At 34.7% G+C, this 19,065-nt stretch overlaps 1 protein-coding gene across 4 annotated transcripts; it reads right to left on the reverse strand.

Annotated features, from left to right (window-relative positions):
* Positions 1–7,529: 7,529 nt before the first annotated feature.
* Positions 7,530–18,761, reverse strand: LOC107796022 (uncharacterized). 4 transcript variants are annotated; one of them, XR_001650296.2, is made up of 14 exons: positions 18,542–18,760; positions 18,320–18,463; positions 17,884–17,999; positions 16,961–17,115; positions 16,508–16,596; positions 15,812–16,358; positions 14,885–14,989; positions 13,477–13,640; positions 13,319–13,398; positions 12,425–12,536; positions 9,301–9,375; positions 9,073–9,219; positions 7,857–7,987; positions 7,530–7,759 (listed from the first exon to the last, which is right to left on the reverse strand). XR_001650296.2 is itself a non-coding variant. In XM_016618734.2 (13 exons), exons 1-12 carry the CDS (start codon positions 18,629–18,631, stop codon positions 9,082–9,084), a joined length of 1,815 nt encoding a protein of 604 aa, XP_016474220.2. In that variant the 5' UTR covers positions 18,632–18,761; the 3' UTR covers positions 7,530–8,015; positions 9,073–9,081. The 4 variants fall into 4 exon arrangements, 3 of the variants coding, with proteins under 3 accessions (XP_016474220.2, XP_016474218.2, XP_016474222.2); XM_016618734.2 differs by having other exon boundaries at positions 7,530–8,015; positions 18,542–18,761; XM_016618732.2 differs by having other exon boundaries at positions 7,530–7,987.
* Between the last annotated feature and the right edge of the window lie 304 nt (positions 18,762–19,065).

Here is a 19,065-nt window from a genome sequence, read left to right on the forward strand (position 1 = left end):
ATTCCCTCTTCAAAATCTCCCAAAAAGCTCCCAATCCGACTTGAAAATGGTGAAATAAAGCTGAAAATCGCGAAGGAAACCTTATATAGGTTCTTGCCCAGGAATTCTGCACCTGCGGCCCTTTTTCCGCTTTTGCGATCTAACCAACCGCATATGCGGCTTTCACTTAATGCACTGGGACCGCACCTGCGGCCATATACCCGCTCCTGCGGTCCCGCAGGTGCAATAAAGCACCTACACCTGCAACTTCTGACTTTCCCTCATCTGGCCGCATCTGCGGCTGACCAGACGCTTATGCGGTTCCGCACATGCGGTACCCAATCCGCAGGTGCGGTTATGACAGTAATTCAGCAGCTTCAGTTGCACACTCCCAACTTCCCGTCAACCATCCGGAATTATTCCGAGGCCCCCGGGACCTCAACCAAAAGTACGAGCAAGTCATATACCACTATTCAAACTTGTACCAATCTTTGAAACACTTAAAACAACATCGAATCATCAAAACACCCTCGGACTCAAGCCTAAGGGTTCCAAAACTTCCAAATTCCGATTTCGATCAAAAAGTCTATCATACCTCGCCCGAATAACTTGAAATTTTGCACACACGTCCCAAATGACACCATGGACCTACTAAACTTTCCGGAATTCCATTTCGATCCCTATATCAAAATCTCACCATCGAACCGGAAACTTCAAAAATTCAACTTTCAGCATTTCAATCCTAAATAAGCTACGGACCTCCAAAACACAATTTGAACTCGCCCCTAAGCCCGAAATCACTCAACAGAGCTAACGGAACCAACAAAATTCCATTCCGAGGCCGTTTGCACACTGCTCCGACTACTGTCCAAATTCTAAAGCTTAAACTCTCATTTAGGGACTAAGTGTCCCAAAACACTCTAGAACCCAAAACGGATCCTCCCGGCAACTCACAATAGCAGAAACAAATACGGAAAAAGCAGTTAATAGGGGATCAGAGCATTAATTTTTAAAACGACCGGCCAAGTCGTTACAAATACCATACAGAATACCAAAATATCGAATACCAAATATCAAAATTTTCGGTTTCGGTACGATAATTTGGTATTTACCAAATTATGCACAGCCCTAACCTTATCTTTTGAAAGTAGAGAGGTTATTTCTGATAGACTCTGTCTCATGGAAAACTCTACAAATATTTGATACTATAAGAAGGATTTAATGAAGTCACATATAGCTGAAGTGAAAGATATTTTGTTTTATTACTGTAGTTTAATCTATAGTTGTTTTACTTATCATTTTTATTTGATTAGATTATCAATTAATATTTATTATATAAATTTACTTGTATTTATTTAATATGTTACATAATTGTGTAAATACTTTTTATACAGTTAATGCACAAAATTCTTAAAATCTATTAAAAGTTTAAAATGTTCCCCTCATTAATATTGCAAATATCATATTATATATAGTACGGTGCAATTACAAATTTGTTCCTTTATGACCAAAAAAAAAAAATTGTTCCTTAGATGCATTGTCTTTTCAATGTTGTAGTGTAAATACTTAAAACATAACCGCACCGATTATTTATATCAAATTGTTAATTAAAAAATAGATGCTAACAACATTTGTTTAGACAAAATTCTTACAGTTAACCATGACTTTAGTAATATAAAATATTCTCACCCTGTTATAGCATTTAATCATGGTAAGTTGGTATGGATTAGTATAAACATCCATTACGAGTTTGGTTGTGAGATACTTTGACCTTTTTCTTCCATCTCTCTTTTTCCTTCAAATTTTTAATTCAAAAATTCGGATTCAATTTCCCTCCATTTCCTAGTCTCTTCATTTCTCCAAGTTCCTACTTAGATTTGAGACGCTTGTCATCAGGAGTGGACCCACCTAGTGTCAGAAGGGTTTAATTGAACCCGCTTCATCAAAAAATGATACCGTGTTTATTGATAAATTATATTTAAAAGAGGAAAATTACAGTATAAACTATAGTTTGAACCTGCTTTAACACAAACAGCTCACAGTGGAGCGTTTTCCAACTAATTCTTTTAATCCGTACTTGGACTTTGCAACGTAAGACAATCTTAATTTGTTTCAAATTAAACATCATCTTTCCCTTCAATCTTTGACTGTTCTCTTTACATACATATAATAACTTCTTATTAATAACAAGGAAAACTCTAAAATTATTTAAATATCTTAGAGTTAATAAATATTTTTTAAATTAGAATTTTTTATGTTAATTTTTTTAAACTAGATAGACAAATTTCTTAAAATAGAGATAGATAATCCTTTTTAACCTTCATAAAATATTTTTAGGTTTGTCAAAATTATAGAGTACCAACTTTTAAATGACTTCGTTTTGAGATTGTATTAAGAACAAAAAAGGATAATATAAAAGGATCAAACCCTACTTGTCATACGCAACACCACTTATACTACTAGATTTGACTGAATCCGTTTGCACAAAATCTTGAGTCCGCCACTGCTTGTCATGGTTAAAAATTAATGGATGAGATTTAATTGAATAAATTAAAGCCCTAACCATAGGTAAAGTATTTAATTCCTTCTTTATTCATTCCCAAATAATATCTTTTACAATCCCATAATTATAGCTACACATTATCTAACATTCCTTCTCTCTTTCTTGTAGGAATTTTCTTTCCATGAGTTAATCATTTTTTTACTTCTACAAAATATTCTTACATTCTCATTACAAAAATTAATAAAGAAATAAATATTGTAGAAGTAAATTCCAACATTTGACAATGAAAACTAAAGAACGGTACAAAGCCATTTTGAGGCTCAACTTGAGTTGCCATTTCTCTCTTATTTTGTATATTCAGAATAATGAAAAAAAGATTCAATATTTCAATATCTAGCAACCAGTACAATCTATTTCTCATTTTCAATGAGAATACAAGAAGATTTTTTAGAAGTGAAAAGAAAAATTAACTCAAGAAAAGAAAATTACTACAAAAAACAAAAAGAAAAAGAAAAAGAAATATTAGATAATCTTAAATACCACCACACAACAACTTGAATAAAGCAACACGTTATGTTTTATAAAGTAACATCTCAAAAAGCAAAGAATAAGAGCAGTAATAAGCAAAAATAGAGGGAAAAGAGTAGTAGAATTATAGGAAGTTCACCGTTAAAAGAGACAAAAGATGTTATTTGGAATAATGGATAAAAGAAGAAATTAAATACTTTAATCGTGATTAGTGTTTTAATTAATTCAATTAAATTTCATTCATTAATTTTTAACCATGACAAATGTCTCAAATCCAAATAGGAACTTGGAGAAATGGAGAGACTAGAAAATGGAGGGGAGTAAGGAGATGAATCCCAAAAATTCGATGTTGATCATAACACATGGTATATTTTATATTTGGGCAAATTAGCAGTTTTGATCCTTGAGTTATTGCTTTATTCTGATTTTTACTCCTATGTTATTTGTCTACGCACATTAGCATGTGATTTTTCTCCCTTAAACTAACAGATGACAAATAGTTAACAGATTATATCCTGGAAGCTCCTTACACTAATGTTAAGCTATTATTATTGTACAACACGAATTGGGGGAAGCTACGTAGATCATTAGCTTAAAAATTGGCTTATATGCTCAAAATAAGGATTCAGATCACCTCTGTTACTTTTTCTAAACACAAACTCCGTTAACTAGTTAACGGATGTTAAATTAAAGGAGCAAAATCACACGCTTAAGTTAATTGATGGTCTAATGTGCTTAATAAAAAAAAAACAATGATCAAAATTGGAACAAAACAACAACTCGGGGACCAAAAATATTATTGCCATATTTTGATTCTTAAATTACATTATTTTACATATTCCTTGAGTTTTGGGACCATTATTTAAGCTGTACTTGAAGTTCAAAATTTTTTACTATCTTATCCACTTTGAACACAACTTCAGAATACGTGACTGAAATAGCACAATTCGAGTTTGAGGTTACAAATTTTATCTAAAGTTAGAAGGTCACAAACATAAAAAAGAATAACCGTGAAATTTTTACGTTTTAGTTGTGCTGTGAAATTCTCGAATCTCAGGATTTAGAGCCCGTTTGATCAAGCTGCAAAAAACTGTTTATTTTGAAAAAGTGTTTTTATTCAAAAGTGCCTTTTGAAAAAGTACTTTTACAAAATACAGTTTGTGTTATTCGAATAGTGTTTTTTGCAAGCTCATTGTGTTTGACCAATCTTTTTAAAAAGTACTTTTACGTATCAAATTACGAAAAAAGATAGTAAAGGTTCGGTTTGCAATTAATATTATTTAAAAAATTAAATATTTATTATTAAAAAGTTCAATTAAAATATAAAAGGTAAAGTAAAAATATAAATTAAAATTTTCAATCAATATAAAATATGTTATTCCAAAGCAATAACATTGAGTATTTGGTATTACTTATTATTTATATGATAATTTAAATATATCAAAAATTCAATATAAATTTAAAATCTACTCTTAGGAATAGGAGAAAGAGAATAAAAGTATGATTAAAATAAATAAAGAGAAGAAAGGTATAGTAGAAATAAAAAGGAAAAGGAAAAGAAAAATATTAAATTAATGAGGGCTAATTTGGAGACTATAAAATCATTGTAAGGTTATTTTTGCCTTGAACAATTAATTTTTTGCTTCTGCTTCTGTTAAGAAGTTAGAATCTGTAGCTTCTCCCCAAAAGCAGAAAAACTACTTCTGTTGCTGCTCAAAAGTATATTTTCATCTTAACCAAACATCTTAAATTTTTCAAGAAGTACTTTTTTGACCCAAAAAAATTAGCAAATACACATAGGGCGGAAAATATTTAGAGAAATTTTCATAAAGCACTATCTTTTAGTAGTAATTAGCCATCTATAGATAACATTTGTTATATTACGGATTATAGATACCTTTTATGTGGTTATAAGATGTATTTGATGTATTTAAGTTATTGTATTCATGAATACAGTAGCAAAAATAGGCGTGAATCGGGAAAGTTCAGCTAATCAGTTGTTGTATTCGAGTGTATTCGACTGTATTCATGGAGTGAAACATGGGATTACAGCTGGACAGATTATTGTATTCGACTGTATTCACAGCGTGAAATAGGGGATTACACTGTTTTTAAAACGAAAAGTGAATCAATTAACATAATAGACTCCTAATATAATCAACAAACTCAATTATAACAAACAAATTTTGTATTTTCAGTTATAAAAAAGATTCTCAACCGAAAAATAGCCCAAAAACATAGCAATCTTCAGAGAAATTATATAATACATCTGAATACATAAATTATATTAATTAAAAAAACGTATAAATACATTCATGGCATATAGCGAGACAGTGATACAATGAAATACATAGAATACAGCGGGATACATTGAAATACAATGAGAAAAAAAGACAGTGAATACAATGAAATACATGGAATACAACGAGATACATTGAATTACAATGAAAAAAAGATAATGAATACAATGAAATACATTGAAATATATTAACAGAAAATCAAGTTGCTCAGCCCCAAACTTCATCGTTTTTGTTCAAGAACAAACCCTAATTTCCGGCGAATACATCGTTCACCGGAAGCCGGTAATGAGAAACCAATCGGATTAAAAGAGCTAAGGAACATCTTCTCCTTTCTCAAAACCAACAGATGTATATCCAGTAAGTTCTTCTCCTTTCTCAAAACCAGCAAATGTATATCCAGATGAATCATCAGTAAGTTCTTCTCCTTTCTCAAAACCAACAGATGTATATCCAGGAACATCTTCCTCTAATATTTTCGTGGCCGAAAACAAGAGAGGAAGATTATTTTCCATTAATCCAACACTACCTCTGTTAAAATTCTCATGGTAATTAATCAATCTTGTCGGCGGCTGTTGCTGGTTACAAACCAATCGGAAATTTGGCAGACTGCAATTCGTTTGAAGAATGACTGGTTCATTAAAAATTGCATGAACTAATTGCTATAAACCTTAAAAGGCATTTATAGATTATAATTTTTTTAAACGGTATTTATTTAAAATAAATAAGGTGTTAACCTTTGCTATAGGAGGAAAAAATTCCAAATAGTTACCCGCCCCTACCCATTAACTTTTCCCCTACCCTTTTTTCTAATACCCAGCCAAATGAAATTAATTCAAGCCAAAACAATTCAAGCCAAGCAAATTCAAGCCAAAACCAAATCAAGCCAAGCAAAGCCAAGCCCATTCAAGCGAAGTCAAAGAAAGCCAAACAAATCAAGCTAAGCTAAGCCGAAAAAAAATAAATTGAGATGGGTGGATAGGTATGGGTAATTAATTTTAATTGGGTATATATATATTGTAAATAGTTTCAAATGGGTAGGAAAGAGTAATTATTTTAAGCTCAATCAAGATTTTACATAAATTATTCCAAAAAAAAAAAAGTACTTTTCACCTCCTAAATCCATGCATTTATAATCAAACATTTAGTGGTAGAGTTTCTTAAAATATAACATTTATTGGTAAGGTTTCATATAATGCTAACATTTTCAATTTTTTAATTCCTTTTCTTGGCTTAAATATTTTGAAAAACATTTTCCTCATGAATTTATTTTCCTCCGATTGGAGGAAAATATTTTTCCTACCAAAAGAAGAAAAAATATTATCCAAAACTCTTTTTCAACCGTCCCCACCCTATTCCCCCCTCCCCCAACCATGCCTCCCTCCCGCCCTCACCCCATATTGTTTGCCAAAATTATATATTTTTTCAAAAAAATTATTTTCTACACACTAACCAAATACTAAAGAATATTTCGAAAAAATTTCACTCACCAACCAAATATGAAAAAATTAAGCAATAAAACCACTCATTTTCGAAAAAAATATTTTTCTTTCATTACAAACACACCGTTAGTCATTACTTACATAAGGTCGGAAAATTTTATTGTGTCTCATACAACTAATACATACAACTATACTAGTTGTATGAGATAACTTGCTTGTCTTACAGTTTTGTGGACCCAGATTTCTGTAGACCCAGAAATGTAAGATTGGGGTCCACAAATTTATGGGACAAAAAACAACCCCATACAACTTATATAAGTTGTATAAGACACAAAATAAAACTTCTCCGTAAGGTCTATTGTATACGAGGGGTCTTTTCTGGTTTGATAAGAGATCCGTACGTACTTCCAGACACAAGTATGAGGATTTAGAAAGAGGGAAACAGAAAGAAAAATAAATAAATCTTAAGCAATTGAAACAACTGGTCCCCAGTAAAGCATGGAGTTGAGCCCAACTAGTTTGTAATTGAAAGTTAATTGACTGATTTAACTGATTTAGCTTTCCAAAGATACAAAAACCAGTCAGCAACACCTGGACAACTGAGATTTGATATGAATGAATCCTGTGTACTCCAAAAGACCAACAAAAGCACGAGTTTTAACATTCACTCGCTATTATGATAGAGAAGATGAAGTAGCCAGAATTCCTCACAAAATTGTTAATCACAAGATATCTCAAATTAACGAACATCCAAAAATCACATAAACGTGAAACACTGGATAAAGAATAATAAAGTCCATTTTTCCGCGCAGTTCGTGAAGAATACAAATAAATACAGCAAGGTCCAAGCTATTCGCCCCTAGTTAACAATGAATATTCTCAACAAGCAAAAAAGAAAAAGGACTCTCAGCCAATGAAAACGGAAGATCGATTGCCTTGCATGCTACTAAGCAAGTCGCACAAAATAAGGTACACACTTCTTCGCCATCAGCAATACTTCCAGTGAAACGCTACAACAGAGATTCACCCCTCAAGAGTTGTTAACCCATCACAACCAAACAATTTCAGCTGAGGAAAAGAGGAACCTTTGAGACAGCAACTGCCTACCTGTAGCGACTTGATTCAGAGCGCCATATTAAATCCATTCTCTGTTAGCGCCACAAAGCTACTAAAATGTCCCAGGCCGATATTTCATTGGCACGAGAATGGTAGCAAAACACGGTCACCAATATAAAATCCTGTAAGATTTTCAGCATCTATGAGCACCTAGTATTTTAAAGAAACATATAAAACTTAGATTGGTTCTAACTGGTTTGCAATTGATACATTGAAAACAGATTAAACGGAAAGTCCCTCAAGCACATGCGGAAAGATCCTAGATCCAAAATTTAGAGAGAATGTTTACTTTTGAATCTTTATTTTCTTCTGACTTTTTTTTATTTATATGTTTGAATCCATAATTTCTTACCCTGTATATTGTTCCTTAGGCAGATGTTGCATATATGTTAATCAGAGATCTCGTATCTAGTCAGCATATCACAAATGCAAATCTTAAATGTGGCTTATTTTCAATTTCAAAAGTGAGGCCAATATAAAATGCCAGTTTCACTTCGTGTGTGTGTGTGTGTAAGAGAGAGAGAGAGAGAAGAAAACCCTTATGTAAGTGCTCAGCAATAAAGATGGTCATACTCTTATTCCATTGTTCCATGGACAACGATATATAGTAATACTACAAACAACCCACACCACAGAACAAAACCCTCAAAGCAAGCAACTTTGAACAATGAGTCTGATTGCATCACCATCACTATTAAGATAATTCAAATACAACAGAGAATTCATATTTTGTGTAAACTTAATAGGGGATCAAGAACAAAACTCATTCTCTACCTTGCTTAACCCTCTATCAAACTACCCTCCCAAAAAAAACTTTTCCCAAACCAAATAGCTACTTGGTTCCCCAATTCACCAATTGTTTCATTCTCTTCCTAGTTTACTAGTTTAATTGCAATGAATGGAGCGAGTAAAGCAAACTTTTAACACCAAAACCAATTAAGGATAAAGGCACAGACCTAGGAAGAACCTCACATAACAGATTTATCAACTTAAAGCATACCAATCAGGAAGGGTCTGAGAAGGAGAGTACAGATATTTATCCCTCTATCCCCATGCCAAACTAGATAGAGCAACCTAAATTATATCTCCTTGCACTTGCCATTCAAGGCCCCAAGGCCCAAACACCTACCAAAACTAACCCAGAGATTCCCTTGTAAAAGCACCTGCCCCATCAACTTTCATCTTTCCACGAAATAACATCACTTACCAAAAAGTCCTAGTCATCTCCGTCACTGCTTGTTTGAGATTCTTCATCTATGCCATACATAACTTCATCTACCTCATCATCCTCACTTTCATCCATCTGCCCCTCGAGAGTTAGCGCGGGGCTTTTCCTATTATCAGCCTTCTCAACCTGAAAAGTAAGAACAGAGAAGGGTTCGTATGAGAACATGTACTGGACTGCCAAATTTCTTTTACAATTGAAGCAACCAACCTGTGCCATTACGAGCTGCAAACGGCCAGATAACTGCAATAAAGAGCTCAGGGCTGCCACCTTTGACCTGGTAAGCTGAAGAAACACAAACGATGAAGTACTTAATACCTTTCAAAGTTTTTCAGTCTAACAATAGTGATGTTTCGTCATCATGAACAAATAAGAAAATCTTTAACTACCGAGAGACAACTAATTATGGTGACAAATTCTTCAAAATAGTTGGAAAACAGGGGTTGATCTGGCCGCCCGTTGTTCCAGAAGCCAGAGCTCAGTTGGAGATCCAATTCTTGGGGAAGTGACCAAAAAAAAATGTGAATTTATAAAGCATAATATCATGTTGGTGGGAGTTAGCACTCTATTTATTGTGGCAATGTGGCTCCATAGAAATGAGCATGCCTACTCACAGACATTAGTGCCAGTACTTCATCAGAGGAATTTAAAAAACTAAAAGCCGAATAGGAAATTGAATAAACCTCAAGATATGTTAAAACTGATTTTAATAAGATATTTGACTTCAGTTACCAAATAAATGAGAACCCAAACTAATGAATATTGGGACAGAACAGGTCCAAATGAAACGGAATGGATTATTTATGTAGTCAACCCCAACTAATTCCGGATTAAGCTATCCACCAAATGAAGTATATTGTAAAATGACTTCCATTTCCCTTTGATTTTTTGGTCCTTTTCAAACTTGTTCGGTGATCAAACTTCATTAAGCGTTTATGACTACTGATCTTCTTGTAGTCTTGTACAAAGCGAATTCTGTTGCAAACTTGACAAGTTTGGAAGGACAAATGTCACTGCCCACCCAATGAGTTCACAGCTTAGCTACTCAAGGGTCACTACATTACACTTCAGATGTCCCCACTAACCACCCCTGTGGAGAAAGGAGGGAGCTTTTTAAGTGGGCGTTTGGACATACGAATTGTAAAATTTCGGAAAAAAGTGAAATTTTTTTCAAGTGAAAATGGTACTTGAAAATTAGAGTTGTGTTTGGACATGAATATAATTTTGGGTTGTTTTTGAATTTTTGTGGGTGATCTGACTGAAAATTTTGAAAAACAGCTTTTTGTAGTTTTTCAAATTATCAAAAAAATCAAAAATTCATCTTCTAAGTGAAAATTCGAAATTTTGCGGCCAAACATGATTTCGAAGAAAAGTGAAAAAATTTCGAAAAAAAAGTGAAAAAATTTTCATGGCCAAACGGGCTCTAAGATGCTTGCAAGATTTTTGAAGACAAAGAGGAGGAACATAGTTACCTTAAGCATGAATCTCTTAGCTCCTTTTTTTGTGTAACATGGCTAGAATCAATATTAATGGCGTAGACGCTATGATACATTCTATTAGTAATCTGCACAGCTTGTAATTGGATTGTACATGCCAACCAGCACTTTTTCCATGCTGGGTTTTCTGATATAATACTACTCTCCAATTACTTATCACAAAAAAAAAGGGACTGCAAGAATGAGTCTTCAACTTAGGTAACAAAATATAGGTAAAATAATCGATTTACAAAAGGCACTTTCTCCGTAAATCAATGGAGGGAATATGGTTCCTTGCACAAATATGCAGGGTTTGCCGTACTAAAATAAACTGCAGTATCGAGAAAAAATGGCGCTCCATAAGGCAGTGTATTACATGGACTCTTTGTTTACCTAGAATATACGGGTAACATGGGTGTGAGCATTTCCTTTTTCTTAAAATAATAGTGATATATAGGCTAGCTTGTGGACTCACTATACCACAAGTTAGCTGCAACCTCCCACCAGTACAGATATTGGCGAGTAACTTTACCCATCCAGTCTTCCGCAAATCGAAAGAAATCACCTAAGTAGGCGTTTGGACATGAATTGATCGATATTTGAAAAGGAAAGTTGTACTTGAAATTATGTTGAAAAGGGTATTTGGGAATTGAAGTTGTTTGGACATGAAAGCACAAATTGGAGTTTTGTGGGTGAAAACTTGAAAAAAAAATCCTAAAGCTTGTTTTTCAAACTTCAAGTTCCATATTACAAGTTTGAAGTTGAAACAATGAGCCAGTTTAATGAACAAATAGTTATTTGGAATAATCTCCAAAGATCATTTCAAATTTTTGAAACCAAAGCTATCGACAAATATTATTTCAAGTCTGTATCTCTACTGGAATTTGAACCTGGTCACCAGGGTTTGCACCCACTTCATTGACCACGATCATGTTGTTCCTCGTCTATACCTCAATCCAACACTCATCCCAAATTATGTAATATATATGAGGAACACTATGATCCTGCCATCATCACAACTTTTACTACAACCATGATCATAGGTAGGGGTGGCAAAATGGTTAAAAGAAAACAGTTAACCACCCATATTATCCACTAAAAATGGGTTGGATAATGAACTTTTTAAAAACGGGTCAAATATGGATAAGAACCATATTATCCATTTAGAAAACGGATAACCAATGGATAACCGATGGGTCTAATCTTTACATTTGTAAAACCTCAAATTGGGAGTTCCTCAAGTTAGGGAGACTAAGAATTCTTCCAAAAGTGATCATATGCAAGAAGTCATGGACAATATGGTTACCCATATTCCGTCGGTTAACTCGTTTTTTATCTGTATTTAATATGGGTCGGCTTGGATAATTTGTCTGTTTTGCATTACCCGTTTTCGATCCGAACCATATCCGACCCGCCTGTTTGCCACTCCTAATCATAGGAAACCTCCTCTACACACAATAACCGATATTCTTCGTATAAATGTGTGTGATACTATAATTTTTGGCATGGAACGGTCATCGGCATCCCGATGAAAGATTAGTTATTAGCTTTTTCCTTGACATACTTTTTCCATAACTTAGCATACCTGTGAAACCTTCCTTCTCCATAACATACCATCTGGAAAACTGTCCCTTTGATATGTAACAGAATAACACTCATCACATTAAGTTGAGAAAACAAAAGGAAGTAATTTATCAAAAAGATCAATCACAAAAGGAGTGCATAAACATACATGTAGCTAATCAAAAAGATCAATCAGAAACAAGATAATAGAAAACATGAAACCATCAATAACTTGGCACTCCCAAAGTAATCCCATAATTGCCAAGCAACAGTAGCACAGTGGCAGCATATCCTACCTTGTTCAAGGAATCCAGAAGAGGAGTCAGTGGTTCCTGCGATGTAACAAATTCATTGTGGTTCACCAATATACAGTATATCCATGGAAGAACATGTCTTCCGATGCTTGATCTACAAAAAAGAAAATACATGCAAAACGAAAAAAAGAATTACAATATGCATAAAGATATAGCTATCAATAACTAAAAGGTTTCTCCAACTGGTGCAATGATTCATTCTGCCAAATAAAACAATAACTAGCCTTTTTGCGGAGTTAAAGGAGGGCAAATTCTGATATGAATTTCCAAATGTATCTCGAATTGAGGCCAATGATCAGTTCTGCGACATTATGTTTAATGATTTTGGTACAGAAAAAATTATCTATTTTAGAGAGTTTCAGGAGGATGAAATTTTTCCAATATGAATTCCCAAATCCTAATCGAGAAATCCCCGGAGGGCAGGTGCTGTCGAAAGTCGGTGAATAATGGGCCCGCCCTTAACCTTCTTCACTTTACCCAGCTCCCTCTGCCCGTTTCCACTAAAACGCCATGCTTTTGTCAGCGCCGGGTTCGAACACGTGAGGTGTGCCTAACCTACACATCACGCGCTGCCCACTTACCACTAGATCAAAGCCCTAGAGCTATTTGTTGGTAGTATTTTTCAAGTAGTTTCAAGATCTTTCAATTTTATCTCAAAATTCAAATGACTAATGTCCAAGAACAATCTGTGGAATTAGTTTTCACATCCAAGAACTGAACCAGGCCATTATTTTAGGGACTTAACTCAAAATAGAGTACAATTTTGTAGTGCATTACTTTTTTTCCCTTAAGTGGGAGGATGCAGTGCATCTCCACTCTTGAGGTACAACATGGAGCTAATACATGCAATATCCTTCAAGGATTTGAAGAGCCCACCTGGACTGCCATGCAGCCACCAAGGCATTCAATAAATTGTAAGCATCAGGCGACTCCAAAGATAAAACAGCTGATTTCATCTTTATTGAAGGTATGGTAACATAAAAAGTGAGGAAATCAGACCCAAAAGTATCCTCAGTATTCCAAGAGATACAGACCTTCTTCGGTGGCATACTAGCATCAACACTTATTCCTTTCAAAATCTTAGGATCAAGAATTGAGCTAGGCGAGAGATCATAGTCACTGCTAATTATACCTATGGATCTTAACTGGTCCTCCATGCAAATTGTCACCTCATCTTCACCTTGTTTACCAATGACATCTGTAAATAGTAAAGCAAAAGCTTCCATGTTAAGTAGTAAACATTTAGGTAACATATTTAATTTATTCTCGAGACAAAAGGATAAACATAAAAAAGTTAATTGAGACAATATTCTAACAGTCCATATAAAACTCGGGATGAGAACTATAGTTAGCGACGAAAACTTCCGAGTTCTTCTAACAAAATCTCATCTGAGGTCACATAACTTACTCTTCACTAGTACTCCCTCTGTTTCAAAAAGATTGGCACATTCCTATATTTCCTTAATGGGAAGCTTCTATAGCCACACAAATGTTATGGCTTGTTTAAGACCACAAGTGTCAAGTTTTATAGCCAAAATGTTATAGCATATTTAAGACCACAATTTTCAAAAAATTTCCTCTTTATTAAACTTTGTGCCAAGTCAAACTAAGACAAACAAATTAAAATGGAAGTAGTAGTAAAGCACTGATGAAAAGTGAAGAAAGTTCCTCTCGCACATTTGAGTTGACAAATTAATATTCAGTGCAAAAGCACTAGTCAGATCATGGATCACAAGTCTCAATATGACGATTAACCCGAATAAAGCAGCGATCTGACAGCAGCAGAGAATGTCAAATGAGTGTTGTTTACTTCAACCTAGGAACAATTCTGGCATGGAGTAACCCGTAATGTTACCAAAGTCGAAAAGCGCAAAAAAATTCTAAGGTCCGTTGGGGCTTTAAGCGCAAGGTGCAACGAAAGCATGGCTTTTAATGAAAAAAGGTGCAACTGGAGAAAAAGTAAAAATATGTATATGTAGTCCAAGACTAATAATTATAAGCATGAATAACAAATATATGGACAAAGAAATTGAAAAAAAATTACGATAAAACGATCAATTGTTTAATGTCGCCTTTTCAGGATTACATTCATTGGCAAGGAAAAGTATGCCTTAGAGCCTTGATGCGACACTAAAGCGACTACAAAGCAAGACGAAGCGCTCAACATGTTTTGAGCCTCACTTCAGGGCTTAAGCGCGCTTTAAGCGTGCCTTTGACAACGCTACTTTTATCAGCAGTTCTAATCTATAAGATTCTTCCTCTTCGCCTTTGACAACATTACTTTTATCAGCAGTTCTAAGCTATAAGATTCTTCCTCTTACGGAATGGCAATGTGCCTTGAAATCAAGATATGCAACCACAACAAGTTCGAAATACAGACACACAAAAAGTGTGCCAAAAAAACCAAGATAACACAAAAATTGGTGCAATGTTAGGTGATACCTTTGCTTACTGTGGGCTTAATTCCATGCTCGACACCAACCTGATCAAGAATCTTAGGCAAAGGAAGTAAGGCACCCTCTGCATTTGCACAATCAAGAGCAGTAACTGTTCAATGCAAAAAAAAAAAAAGTTAGGACAGACGTGTATCAAACATGCAAATTGATCATCGCATTTAATGATGGTACAGACCATGAAACAGGAAAAAGGGTTGTCTCAAATCATTGTGATTCTTAACCTTTAAAAGTGAAAACAAAGTAGCACTTTCCTTCCATCCTGAAGAAATAGATGGTCGAAAAGGTAAACGTGTTGCAAATTACCATTTATCAGTGTAACTCCATACCTCTGTCTCAGGAAAATTATGCTGAAACATCTCAAGCATCACCTCATACTTATGCATATTAAATGAACGCCAAAATCATACACAACTTGCAGCTTAAGGATTACACAAAGGAGGAAAGACATTAAAAGTACATAATGGCACAGGACGGCTGTCATCTCAAGCGTTTGGACAATTTTTCTTTTGTGATTAATATGGCATAAGATTGTATTAGATGGGCGCTGAGAACACAAAAAGGGGCTAGAAACAAGAACGTGGTGCTGGATTGGACCTACTTTCATCCTAGACATTTTCAAATACTAAAATTTAAAGACAGAATTCACAAGGATACATTGGGGTCTTCTACCTACTGGGCCATAGATTAGGAGGTCGAAATTCTCTAACAATCTGGAGAATAAGTTGAGGGAGGTAGGAACATGTAGAAATTATCCACGTGGAAAGAAATGAAAACGCATTAAAATTTGGGAGGGAATACCTATTTAACCCCGCAATTTGATTATCAAATACGGGGTTCAACAGTTTTATGTTTTGACATAGAAATTAGAGAAGACAGGGGAGGCAAGTGCAAAGGAAGGAGGAGAGAGTGTTACCCTGACTCTGAGTGTTAGATGCTTGTTTAGATTTGCGAGATTGACTGAAGGGTAGAAGGATCCCGTCAAGTGAACTTTTTAATCTGATATCCGCCCCAGGCTGCACCATAACTTTTTCAAATGATGGTTTTATTAACAAGCCATATGCAACAAACATATGACCGGAACCAGATGTGCCAATAGATTGCAATTTTGCTGAAAAAATACTATGCACGGCTTCTTTATGTTTCTTCAGAATTTTCTCATCTAAAGATGCGCATATTTTTGTGGGCTTCAAATTGTGCAATTCCTCAAAACTCTTTCCATGCCAAAAGTAGCAAACACCAATTTCTGAAATGGCCAAAACACCTAAACTTGCATCATTTTCAACTCCAGATTTAATGCAGTAACTATCCAAAAAGACAGCAGGGTGATCCATTGGAAGCAAGCAGCACGCTGATTTCCTTTTGCTACCATCCAACTTCCAAACTGCTACGTGTCGGTCACCAACAGCAGAAGAAAGAACATGTCTCCCATCTTCAGAGAAAACTATACACCGAACAGCCCCCTAATATAAAAAGGAGAAAAGAAATAAGGTGACTCACAAGGATGGTAACAGAAGTATTCTGCAGTCTGTATTAACTTCACTTAATCCATCGGCAAATGCATCACAAGGGAAGCATATAAAAAATAAAATGAAATATGCATAACACTCACAGGGTGGCCTGAAAACTTCTGGAGCTTTTTGTCATCCAAGCAATTGAAAATCTTCAACTGAGAAGTTGCTGTTGCTAATATTTTCCCATCTGGCTAGACAGAAAGCCAAAAAGAGGAACCAGTATCAGCATAACCAAATTAAGCATAGAATGTTGGCTGATACAAGAAAACGACTACAGGAATGCTAACACGAGATAGAGGGAGAAGGAGGACACAAATGGAGCAATGACATGTATCCAGAACATATAGTGATCTAAATATGACACGAGAAGAATCTTGATAACTCTTAGCTCAGGGAATCTTGTATCATTGTTGCGAGTACTCCATTTTGTATTTAAAAAACGACAAGGGGTAAAAGATGCCACTCATTCAGTAACTCATCCAGATTGACTAAAACCGGGATAATTAAAATATAGCCATCATCAAATACAATGAACATTTACAGATACAAACCTGACGAAACCGATAAAGATGATATTGCTTTAGTGGAAGCTTTAAACTTATGCAATAAGTTCCCCGACATGGAGTCAATTTTGCAAACCAGTCCATCAGCACCAGCCGTGTAAATGAATGAACCATGTGAAGGGAATGAGATGGCATTGACACCGCTGCTCATTGACATACGAATTTCAATAAAAGCAGGGGAGATATGTCATGTCATAATCTTACTATATAATAAAAATCCCATACGTAAATATAAGGCAATGCAACTTTGAACTGTGAGAATGATAAATGTAAGAAGAGCAGAGACAAGCTTCAAGATGGAGATAGTACAAGTGGCCAGTGGCGGAGCCAGGAATTTTCCACAATATAAAAAGGTAAATACACAAAGAAGCTAAGGGGATTCAATATATAGCATATATACATAAAAATAATGTTTTGACCTAGCTACATAGTGTAATTTTCCGGTGAAGGGGTATCAACTCCTTAACCTAAGGTGGCTCCGCCACAGCAAGTGGCATGATCTACAGGTCATTACTACTTTTGAGAGTAACTTTTATCGAAAAGAGTTCCGCTTTACTTTTACAAATTTAGGATACAAAAGCACGGAGCAACTAATGACAATCAGAAAAAACAAGAGTAAAACATGGCGAAAAAATATTTTCATCACAAAATAGCAGGAACTAACAAAAATTCATCCAAAAACCCCTTCTTCGAAGTTGGACATATGTGCTAGACATCAAATTCTGAGCCTCTATATTTATACTTGCCAAATTGCAATCTAAAAGCTACTCTACCTTTTCTTCATAATGTGTCCTACACCTCGAATTGAATGTCCAACACATAGTACACAGAAGAACACATAAAAGAAAGCTATTTACCATTCTTTCCACAAGTCAAGATAATATTAGTTATGAGTTACGCAAAGAACTCACCCAGGATGGCAATCAGTAAATCTCCATTTGAGATGACCTGCAGATACATCTAGAGCCAAAACATCACCACTGCCTGTACCTAAAACCAATAATGAAGTTCCAAGCTTCCTTTTTTTCTGAGCAACAAGTAAAATAGCTCTCAATAAAGGAGTTGAAGTTAGAGTAGAACTAAATACTCACTCCGTTTCAATTTATGTGGCACGCTTTCTTCATTAGTCGTGACATATTTCTATATTTGTAAACAATTTAACTTTGAACTTTTCATTTTATCCTAAATGAGAAGCTATTATAGCCACATAGATTAAAAGCCTTTACCATTAAGCTTTTAAGACCACAAGTTTTACAAGTATTTTTTTTTCTTCAACTCCGTGCCGAGTCAAACTAAATTGGAATGGAGGGAGTAATACATTTTCTTTTCTCAGACAGGGAATTTCACCTTTCTGTCACATGATAACCACTTCATGCAAGTATAATCCATAGAAAGATGACCTCCTGGCTTAGTAAACAAGCTTGCTGTTGTCTCAGTTGACACAATATCTGCAAACTCCGTCTGTACCTGACCCTTCACTGTATCCCATATCTGAAAGTAAATGGTATTCAGTGAAATAAAATTCCAATAAAATGTAAAAATTGCTTTAACATGATTAGAGAAGTATACCTTGATACGGCCATCACCAGAACTGATAGCAAAGAAGTCCAAAGAGGGACTCAAACAAGTCAAAATGTCCCTTATATTTGTTGTGCCCATTGCTGAAAGGATGATCTGAAACGAAACTTAGGGTTAAAACTCCAGCTGCTGGACGGGCGGTGACCAAGGGCGGCTCTAGGGTATGGCAAGTGAAGCTTTTGCAAGGATGGCGGTGATTAGAGGAATATATGTAATTTAATTGATCAAATATTTTAAATAGTGAAAAATATGAAGAAAAAAAACTATATATAAAGAAAGAAAAATAGAATTGATAAGAAAGTAATTATATTATATTATATTATTTTTTAATTTAGTTAGAGAAAAGTTTTATCCTATTAAGAGCCGTTTGGCTTAGGTAATCTAAAGTAGCTCATAAGTATTAATGACTTAAAAGCACTTTTAAGTGATGAAATTAGTTTAATGAAGTAATTATGTGTTTGAACAAAAGTGCTTAAACTGATAATAAATAGCTGAAATGTTTGGGGAAAAAGTGA

Source organism: Nicotiana tabacum, chromosome 3, assembly GCF_000715075.1.
Source record: "Nicotiana tabacum cultivar K326 chromosome 3, ASM71507v2, whole genome shotgun sequence".
NCBI classification, from domain to species: domain Eukaryota; kingdom Viridiplantae; phylum Streptophyta; class Magnoliopsida; order Solanales; family Solanaceae; genus Nicotiana; species Nicotiana tabacum.